The sequence below is a fragment of the Bison bison genome, unplaced genomic scaffold (genome assembly GCF_000754665.1).
Source record: "Bison bison bison isolate TAMUID 2011002044 unplaced genomic scaffold, Bison_UMD1.0 scf7180017864316, whole genome shotgun sequence".
Taxonomy (NCBI): domain Eukaryota; kingdom Metazoa; phylum Chordata; class Mammalia; order Artiodactyla; family Bovidae; genus Bison; species Bison bison.
This window is the reverse complement of record NW_011494888.1, coordinates 2642499-2653305: the sequence shown is the minus strand read 5'-3', so window position 1 is coordinate 2653305 and position 10807 is coordinate 2642499. Positions and strand designations below refer to the sequence as shown.

Here is a 10807-nt window from a genome sequence, read left to right as displayed (position 1 = left end):
ACCCCGCCCCAGGCTCATCTGCCCCCAGAGAAGCTCAGCCACTCCCCCGCCCCCCACTGCCAGTATCAACACAATGCCGGGACAGCCGTTCAGAGTGGGAAAGACAGATGCAGGGTGCCCAGACACCTGAAGGGCGGCACACCTGGATGAGCACACTACAGTCTCAGCCCTGGGGACCCCAGCAGGCAGAACAGAGGCGGCCCGGCAAGCACCCCGGCCCCCAGCTGGGCTCCCCAGCTGCCCCCGCCTTCCTGCGTGTCCCCCTGCTCAACGCCCGGTGCGCCTCCCACCTGTCTGAAGACACAGACGCGCCGCGCCTCCAGGGACACTCAGGAGCTGCGGGCCCAGGGTGACACTGAGGCACATTTCCTGTCGTCTCACCCAGACGATCTCCAGACACTAGCCTCAGTCCGTCCTAAACACTCACTATCGAACCTGGTCTTGGCGTGGGCAATTAGGTCAAAATTCTCAGGGCTGCACAGGAACTCAGATACACAAACCTCTAGTTTTAGAAGAGAGGAAACCCCAGCCTGTGGAAGAGAAATCCCTGGTGGCGAGTCACCAAGCCGGGACTGATGCCATGGCCCCATCACTTGGCACCGCACAGGTGGTCCTCACGCCCCATCTCGGGACATCCTCGCAGAGCGAGCGGCACGACCAGAGCCCCACGCCACAGCTGTACTTTCCTGGACTCTGTAAACATTCCACACTGTCTCCTACTGATGACCTTCACCTAACATTTCACTTTCAGCAAAATCACTACCCTTGTACAAGAGAGTCTGGGCTTTCAAGATCTTCTAATATTTTGGATTTGTCCTAAGAATAAGTAGAAAATAGAAAAACGAAAGTGCTAATAGTATTACATACAATGAAATACATAATACTGAACGAAAGTAATTAGACTGACCAAAAATGGCAAATATATTTAGACTCAAAAACTTAAGCTCTTCAACTGTTGCTCAATGGTGGGGAAGAAAAAGTAAAAACATATGAAATGCTGGAAATAATATATCAGTGTGTTTAAAAGACAAACTCAGCCATGGGAAACAAAAAAACAAAAAAAAATTGAGACATTTGGTAACTAAATACCCCTTCAAATGAGCTGAGCAAATAAAAATTTAAGGTCTGAGGTTTAACTTATTCCTGACATTGTTTCCTCTATGTGGTCAATGTATTAAAGAATTTTTAAAGTTCTATAAAGATACATGTTTAAGAACTAAGCAGTTATTTAATCAGCAGTGTCAGAAGATTTTCAGCTCTATGGAAATATAATCTCCTCCTAAGAAATCGAACATTCAGCTTGTAGCCTTAGTGTCTAAACACCTTCCAGGAACCTTATATCAATACCAAGCTGCTGGCTCCCACAGTGAGGTTCTGCCCCGTTGCTGTTGCATTATTTGTGGAGGCAGACAAGCTTCCTTCACATGAATTACAACCAGGGAGGGAGCGCTTTGGGCATTCCAGGTGGCACAGTGGAAAAGAACCCACCTGCCAATGCAGGAGACCCAGGTTCGATCCCTGGGTCAGGAAGATCTTCTGGAGAAGGGAATGGCAACCCACTCCAGAATTCTTGCCTGGAGAATTTCACGGACAGAGGAGCCTGGCGGGCTACAGTCCGTGGGGTCAGACATGACGTAGGACATGACGTAGCATGCATGGAGCCCCTCCAGCGAACTCGCATTTCATCCTGGCAGTTCTCTGATGTCCAGGAACACTCAGTACATTTTAAACATGCTAATGAAAAGTCACCCCTGTTCATCCATTGCTGAGTTATATAAACAGTGAACATACAGTGTTCTAAATTTTTGTCCTTGTTAAAAAATACTTGGGGAAATTTTTAATTCCTTAGTTGAACAGAAGAAAGTTGAAACTTGACATTCCAAGCCTCTCGGCACTCTACTAAACGCAACTTAACAGTTCACGTGCACGCTGCTTACTGCGGCCTTTTCCCACGTTTCACAACTCAAATAATCTACTGCTCAGCGGCCACTGGTGCCTTCCTCCCCGCCCTGCGGTCCCAGGAACCCACTGGCAGGCCTGTGTGTGCAGTGACAGGCCCGCCAGCCTCCCAGAGGCCGGCGCCCCATCCTCCGGATGGGGTACGGGCACAGAGACGGCCAGGGCAAGGACGGCCCCACACACAGGGTGCGTGAACCTCGCGAGTTCTCTTTTTATGGTCACGACTCTCAGAAGTCTTTGAAATTGAGAAAAAAAAGTGAGGGGTATACACAGTATGAGGGCTTCCCAGGTGGCACAGTGGGAAAGAATCCGTCTGTCAGTGCACGAGACACAGGTCTGAACCTGGGTCAGGAAGATCCCCTGGAGACGGGCATGGCAACCCACTCAGTATCCTTGCCCGAAGAATCCCATGGACAGAGGAGCCGGGGGGGCTACAGTCCACGGGGTCAAAAGAGTCAGACACGACTCAGCGACTAAACAACAATACACACCATGACGAAAGCTCTGGGAGACTGAGGGCTGGGCTCCACAGTGAAGGAGCCCACAGCTGGATAGCGCACAGCTGTGGAGAGGCGGGCTGACTCACACCGAGTGGTGCCGGGCCCCTGCACCTCGCAGAGGCATGCGGTGTCCCCACCGTGGCCAGGCGGGACCCTGGAGGCTGAGCACCCCACGCCCGCCAGGCTGTGGGAGGGAGACCAGGTGACAGACGCGCAGGGTGCCAGGCCCAGTGCAGAGGGACGGGGACGGGAGGCGTGTGGGCAGCAGGTGACCACAGCAGGGTCTGCTGCGAGACCCCAGGGCTAGGAGAGGCCTGCGGGTTCGGGGCAGCAGGACACCCGGGTGTCGGATCCAGCCCCAGGACAGCAGTTGTTCTCCACCACCCAGAGTGCTCAGGGCACTCTGTCACAGTGGCCGCAGGAGAGGAACACAGGGCCGGCCTGCGGCCATGCAGGGATCCACTGGCCCTTTTCTATCAGGATGAAGCACGAGCCAGGGACAGCAAGGTGGACAGAGCCCCGCTGGCTGCAGTGCTGAGGGGGCCAGGGCAGTTGGTCAGGGGCCTGTAGTGGTGCCTGGGGGCCCTGCACCAGCTCCTGGGCCTCTCCAGCCACCCTCCCCACGTCCACAAAATGAGGATTTCTTCCTGTGCAGCAGTGAGAGCACTGACACGCTCTGAGAGTGACGCCACTTTGTGGAAAACTGCACGTTGCTGATAGCATGCATAATATGATCCTGTCTCTACTCAGCTTTTTCCTTAGGGAAGAAAACACACCAAAAAATAACCCCTCCCAGTGGTCACCTCTGGAGACTAGGATCAGAGAGAGTAGAAGCCTTCATTCCCCCTGTACATCCTCTCGATGAGTACTTACTATCTTTAATTTTTTAAATGGAGAGAAAAACACTACGTGGTCATTTAAAAAGAATGAAGCATGTTAATTTAGTGACTTGCGTGCTCACAATTCATGCACTCTTCTGTGTGTATAGTACAGCTCAATAAAAAAGGTGTCTTCTTTTTAAGAAGGTAGATGTATACGTGCTCAGACAAGACAAGATTTCCCAGCCACATTCTAGTCATCAGATACGCAGAGTATGGAATTCCACTTATGTAAAGAACCAAAACAACCAGATGCATATACATACAAACATATACAAAGAGATAAAGACAGACACACATTATACTTCCAAAGTGAAGAATTTTTTTTGACAGCCAGGATGTTTTCAGGAACTCATTTTGAAATTTACATTTTAAAAATAACAATATTGTTCCAATATTAACTGCAAAGGGTTGGTTGAGATTTACACGTAAGATCCACGATCCATTTGTGGTACAAGAGTCATTCGGCGTTTCCCTGCTGGGCGCAGGCTTCCTGCCCAGTCCAGCCCTGAGCCTCACTGCCCTCCTGACTCAGAAACAAGGTAGCGGCCAGGCTTGGGGTGGACACAAGGACAGAACAGGGGTCAGGGAGGAAATAAATCAGTAAATAAGGAGAGGTCAAGAATGTCTGCGACAGTGTTTGGCAAAAACGAGCAACACCTTTGTTTATTTTGACTCAGCCACTTGGAAACATCAAAACCTCCCCACCTCACCATCTCCTGTCCAAACTGCTGCTGGATTTGTCCAGGAGGGATGCTCCCCCTGTGCCCAGTGACCCAACTGCCAGGGGAACTGGTCCTGCCTGCCCATTCTCACCCACCTCCTCCCCCCTGACCAGATGCTCACTCTGGGGTCACCGCCCTCAGTCACAGGGACGCCCCTGCATCACACCCCACACTCTGCGGCCTCCCCATCTGCTGCCTCCCTGTGTGTGTGCTCAGTCAGGTCTGACTCTGCAACCCCAGGGCCTGGAGCCCTCCAGGCTGCTCTGTCCATCGCATTCTCCAGGCAAGCATACTAGAGTGGGTTGCCATTTCTTTCTCCAGGGGATCATCCCAACCCAGGGAATCCAACTCATGTGTCCTGCATTGCAGGCAGGTTCTTCTCAGTGGAACCATCTGGGAGGTCCCAGGAACTAAGGGACAGGACTTCAACTTCTAGGTCTGGGAGGACACGACTCAGCCCCTCATAGTCAGCTCCGGGGAGAGAGGGAAGTGTAATCAGGAAGAAATGAAAACAGGAGAAAGGAATTCACCTGCACCCCAGTTTCTAGAACCCCTCGCCTTCCCCGTCTCCCGGTCCCCGAACACCAAGCTCCAACCTTTTCTGCCTGAGCCTGACGGTTATCTCAGGCCCAGAGGCCCTTCCTTTTGGCTCCGAGCAGTGACCACTGACCCTTCTCCTGCCCAGCCCCTCTCAACTACTTAACACCATTTCACCCTGAAGACTTCAACTCAAATGCCTTGGCCTCAAGAAGCTTATGAGTACACACGTACACACACACACACATACACACACACACCCTGGGAAGCTTGTGAATATGAATACATACACATCCCTCACCCTAAACCAGGCCCCTGCCCATCCTCTCTCTCTCTCTCACACACGCACCCTCACGCTAAACCTGCCCCTCATCCACCCTCTACCAGCTCCCTGCCTAACACTGAGCACCTGGAATGACCTACCTGCACTGTTTACATACTACCAAAGCTGTGTCTCCCACCAGAGTGACACACAAGTTCCTAAGCAGAATCTGCATCTGGTTTGCCCAATTCTATCTATTCAGCAGCTAGGGCAGTGCTTGGCACCTAGTTAAGTGCTTGATCAATATTTGCCAGATAAAGGAAAGACTACAAGAAATACAATTTAGTGTCAACCAGGGGTCATGTGATCAATGGTTGCTGAATATGCTCACTCTGAGGGAGCAGCAGTGTGAGGTTGTTATGTAGCAACACCTAGACAGACACAGGCACAGGTATCAGCTATGGAACCAGCGGAACCACACTCAGAAAGCAGAAATCTATTCCATTAGTCATAATTCTATAGGAACCACTCAAACATGCTGTCCGTGTCTAACTGTGCATATCCTTATATATGTAAAACCCATCTTCAGTAGGTATTTTCCAGTCCATGTAAACAGTTATCTACAGACACCCCCACCCTGCACCTCATTCCCCTGGTCACCTTTGGCCCTTGGATCACAGGAATTCTTTACTTGAAGTAAAGAGCTGCCAGCTCCCTGTGGTGACGTCGACCCAACACTTTTCCATTTGATCCTTCATACGAGACAAAGGTCCATCTAGTCAAAACTATGGTTTTTCCAGTAGTCATGTATGGATGTGAGAGTTGGATCATAAAGAAGGCTGAGCACCAAAGAATTGATGCTTTCGAACAGCGGTGCTGGAGAAGACTCTTGAGAGTCCCTTGGACTGCAAGGAGATCAAAACAGTCAATCCTAAGGAAATCAACCATGAATATTCATTGGAAGGACAAATGCTGAACTGAAGCTCCAATACTTGGCCACCTGAGGCGAAGAGCCGACTCACCGGAAAAGATGATGATGAAAGGAAAGATTGAAGGCAGGAGGAGAAGCGGGCAACAAAGGATGAGGTGGTTAGACTAGACAGCATCACCAACTCCATGGACATGAGTTTGAGCAAACTCCGGGAGACAGTGGAGGACAGGGAAGCCTGGTGTGCTGCAGTCCATCAGGTCACAAAGAGCTGGACACAACTCAGTGACTGAACGATAACAAAATGTAGCAAGAAGGGCTTCCCAGGTGGCACAGTGGGTAAAGAACCTGCCTGCCAATGCAGGAGAAACAGGACACTTGGGTTCAATCCCTGGTCAGGAAGACCCCCTGGAGGAGGGCACAGCAACCTACTCCAGTATTCTTGCCTGGAGAATTCCATGGACAGAGGAGCCTAGCAGGTTGCAAAGAGTTGGACACAACTGAAGGGACAGCATGCACACACATGAGGCAAAAATCACTAAAATTCTGGGAACAGGATGTGTGTCATATGTCAGCTATGTTCGCATCTGCTGATAACACCCAGTCTCCCTGAGACACTCGCGTGAGGAAGCCACATGGCCACGATCTAACAGAACAAGGAACGTATTTGCTGTCGTTCAGTCCCTCGGTCTTGCTCGACTCTTTGCAACTGTGTGGACTGCAGCAAGCCAGGCCTCCCTGGAGTGAAGACGTCCTTCACCATCTCCTGGAGTTTGCTCAAACCCATGTCCATTGAGTCAGTGACGCCATCCAGCCATCTCATCCTCTGTTGCCCCCTCTTCTTCCCACCCTCAATCATTCCCAGCATCAGGGTCTTTTCCACTGAGTCAGCTCTTCACAGGATCATAACCAATAACCAAACAGCATAACACATGCTATCAGCACCAGCTTCCGCCACAGTGGGTACAGGCTCTCACATCCCCTGGCTGGTGTCAGAACAGTTAAGGATCTGGGATTCTCTCACCTCAGGGGACACCCCAGGGGCTGGTGGATGACTCCAGGGCTCTCACTTTCAAAAGCAGCATTTCCTAGTTTGGGATTAACAGATGCAAACTAGTATATACAGGATGGATAAACAATAGGTCCTACTGAAGAGCACAGGGAAATATAGTCAAGAAGCTGGGGTAAACCATCATGGAAAAGATTATGAAAAGAAGGTATGTAGAACTGAATCGCTTTGTTAAATAAAATTTTTAAAAGAAATAAGAAATGAACATTTTCTGAAATGTATTTATCTTTTAGGTGCTGGTGCTGTTCCTGTATACCTGGTTATTTTGAATATTTCAAAGTAAAAGGTACCAGTAACTGCTACTGAGAAATTATTTTAGACTAGGTGGGGAGAAAGTTCTTTTTTTAAGAATTGCAGCATCTGCATCCACCCACATTACCGAATAATTCTGGTTTGTTTGTTATTTTGTCCTCCACTCTCAGTGTCGTCCCCCCGCTGCCCCACCCCAAGTAACAGACATCACCTCCTATTTTTAATGGCCTCAACTGCCTTATCTAAGTTATAAGGCTCAAGCTCAGTTGAGCTTCTTGACGAGTAATTTTTCTTATGCTAAAGAAGAAACAAAAAGTAAATTAGGAAAATCATAATCAGTCAGAATAATAATACTGACATCATCAAAACCTCAAAATAATGTATCTAAGAAAAGTGTCGGTCAATTTTTGGAGATTAGCAGCTCAAATAAATGAACATTCCAGCATCACAATGTCAGTTTCTACGTAAGAAAGAAACAAAACCTTAGAATTCAAAGGACACCAAGTTGAATGCTGAGCCCTCGTCTTAAATTTCTTTTTATCAGTAATCAAACATTCACCACATTCCTCACAACAGGTAAGGCAACCTGTCAACTGATGAGACGCTTCTATTCACAGCCAGAAGCTATGACTCTCCAGCATAATTAACAAGGAAACAAAATCCTTCCAAGAAGCAAATCCAATCCCTAATTAAGTGAAGCAGACCTGGGTCAGGTGTCTCAGAAACAACCAACTTGATCAGAGGTTCTGAGGTTGAAATATTCATGAGCCCATGAATGCTAATTGTGTAAACTCCCATTTAAAAAAAAAAAAATCTAAGAAAATCCTATAAGCAATTTCATAACTAGGGGGCTTCAAATATGCAAAGAAAACCTCCAAAACACAAAGTTCTCACTGTCTTAAAAAAACAGTAAATGTGACTTAAGAGAAATCTGATAGCCTGAGGATAAAACTGTTTTCCAGAGATTAACACACTTTCTATACTTACCATCTAGTGATGCAAACACACAATTAGTAAGAGACGGGCTTGAGAAAGGAGAAGAACAGTAGAAAGACAGCCCTTCTGTTAACGGCTCCAATGGAGCCACACCTGTGAGCTGACACTATTCAACACCATCCCAAAGGTCACTCCTACATTACATGAAAAAGTCAGTTCTGTGTATTTACTATGAGTATGTAACAAAAATATTCTCATTCAGATTAACTGTTCTTTAAAACTGCATTTTCTCAATTTGGCCACTCATCAAAATCATTTCTTCCAGGATAAAAAAAAAAAAAACAAAAAAACAGAATTGCTTTAAATGTCCAGAACTACTTTTGAGATTTACAAAAATGAGAAAAGCATGCTTCATTAGGATGTTGTCAACTGCAACATAATCCAGATTTCTTCAAAATCTTTTACCTTCCTTCTAGAAATTTCTGTTGTGGTAACTGTACCACATAGATATTTAGCCACACTTGAAATTATTTCAGCCCAAACCCAAAACCCCAGAAAAATCTGATGGAAACATTTTGTTTCAATCCCTACAAAAGTCAACATAAAGCTAGATTCTCTGCTGTCTTAGCATGGCTCTCAATGACAATCTGTTGCTACAGCAACAAAACTCTTCTACCTGTGGCCATGATTTGTTAAAAATTCCTCCAACCAGAAAATTCTGTGCTGTGCATTCATAAAACCCATAGAATGGCTTCAAGCCACATAAAATTAAAGCTCAATTTCCCACTTACGACCTACCCACACACCTATTTATAATATGCATACATATATGCACACATACATGCATAATTATGACTCTTTCAATGCCATCAAAAAGGTAAAACCACAACAAATTTCCATTTTACATTCAGCATAAAAAACTGCTGTGTTTTATATTTCATTGAATAATTGCTACTGTTTCTCAAAATTTATCTTAAAAGCCAACAGAGGCCCACCATTCAGGAGAGAATTCTAAAAACAAAACCATTATTTACATCCAATCTCACTCCAAAAAAGAAAAAAACAATTGCTGACGCATAATTTCCTATCTGTTCCAATGATGTGGCTCCTTCAGCCATGAGTTGATGTAGAAAACACCCAACAAATAAAGAAGACATGCGCACATCTGCCTCCGCGGGCTACTCACCCTCACCGGGGGGCTCCAGGCTTGCGCCCGCGGCTGGGGTCCGCCCTGTGAGCTCGGGCCATCTTTAGGGCTGCAGGTGACTACAGCATTGCTCTGAGCCCTCAAGGCGCTGGTGCCGTTGGTGCCACTGCCCCCCACGGGCCCGGGCTTCCACGGCCGCTGCTTGATGCCGTCCAGAAGTCTGACCAGCAGGATGTTGCTCGGAAGCTGCTCCACACCCGAGCCAACCAGAGTCCGGCACTCGGGACATCTGAGTTCATTCCGGGAACCGACGATGCCCAGCAAACAGCGTTTACAGAACGTGTGCTGGCAAGGTAAGACCTTGGCAGAGGCATCCAGCCGCTCCAGGCACACAGGGCACTCCAGAAGATCCAGCAGGGCCGACTCATCCATCTTCCTCTAGTTCACCAAAGGAAATGCAGCAGTGACACGCATACTTGTGTGCAGCTCTCAAAGGGGCTCATGTAACATCCATGTCAGACGCTGCTCTGGGGCCCCCGGGGAAGAGGAGGGAAAGACAGAGAAGGAGGACCATCACTGGCGGGTAAAGGTACAAAGAAGAGCCAGGAACCCAACAGCACACAGAAGTGCTTCCCGAGAGAATGGAGCTTTGCTTTGGAATACATGGTGCCTGAACTCCAGAGTCAACAATTGAAAACAAAACAGGCTTTTTAAGCAGTTCACGATAAATCCGTGAAGACATCTAGTTCACTGTGCAGGAACAGCTATCAAGTACCACAGGGGACTCTTGACATAAATAGGATTTATGAAATGCAATAGAAACATAATTTCTCTGGCTTTCAAAGTGAAACCTGAGGCCTTAACTAAGTCCTCAACTTATCTGAGAAGGTTAAAGTGGCAAATGAACTGTTTCCTCCACCTGAAATTCCTTTTAAATCCAACCAAGTTCCCCAGCACTCAAGCCACTTTGGTGGTAAATGATCCCAGTATGAAATACATATGTTTCTTCGCTGGTCTTAAAAATAGAATTGTTTAATCTTACCCAAGGAAAACGAGTTGAAGGTTGACAATTCTAAAAGACACACTGAAGATGGGCCCGAAAGCAGCTCAAATATAAACGTATCACCCTTCAGGGCAGCGGCTGACAAACTCGGAAGCGATTTCTGAACGGCCTGTGCTAATCCCATTCAGAAAATCTGGCAAAATTATCACCCAAAGAATTTGAGAATGGAATGCTAGACTGGGAACCGCGAGCAGAATATGAAAATGGGGCCATTCAGGAAAAAGCATTCAGACCATGCACCGCTCTCCTCGACCCCTAGTTCAGTGTAGGCGTGCCCAGGAGAGCCAGGTGGCGGTGTGGACGCGGGCAGGGGCCTGGCCGTCGCTCTGCTCGCCGCAGGTACTGCGGGCCCGCGTGGACGCCGGGCCAGGTGCCCGCGCCGCCAATGTAGACGCTCCCGCGGCCAGAGGCAGGGGGCCGTCCTTGCAGACGCTGGGGCCAGGTGCCCAGGGCGGCCCTCGTCGACGCCGCAGGGCCAGGTGCTAGAGTCGCCCGCGTAGACGCGCCCTGAGGCTGCTGCTAGGGCCGCCGGCGTAGACATCCCGGGGCCA

At 48.3% G+C, this 10807-nt stretch overlaps 1 protein-coding gene across 1 annotated transcript in view; it reads right to left on the bottom strand.

Moving 5' to 3' along the window:
• SH3RF1 (SH3 domain containing ring finger 1) overlaps nt 1–10566 on the bottom strand; it is a 155393-nt gene extending 144827 nt beyond the window's left edge. Inside the window, 1 exon segment of the mRNA XM_010852786.1 lies at nt 9233–10566. Within this exon segment, the coding sequence (XP_010851088.1) occupies nt 9233–9625 (393 nt within the window). The 5' untranslated portion in view covers nt 9626–10566.
• Nucleotides 10567–10807: the final 241 nt, after the last annotated feature.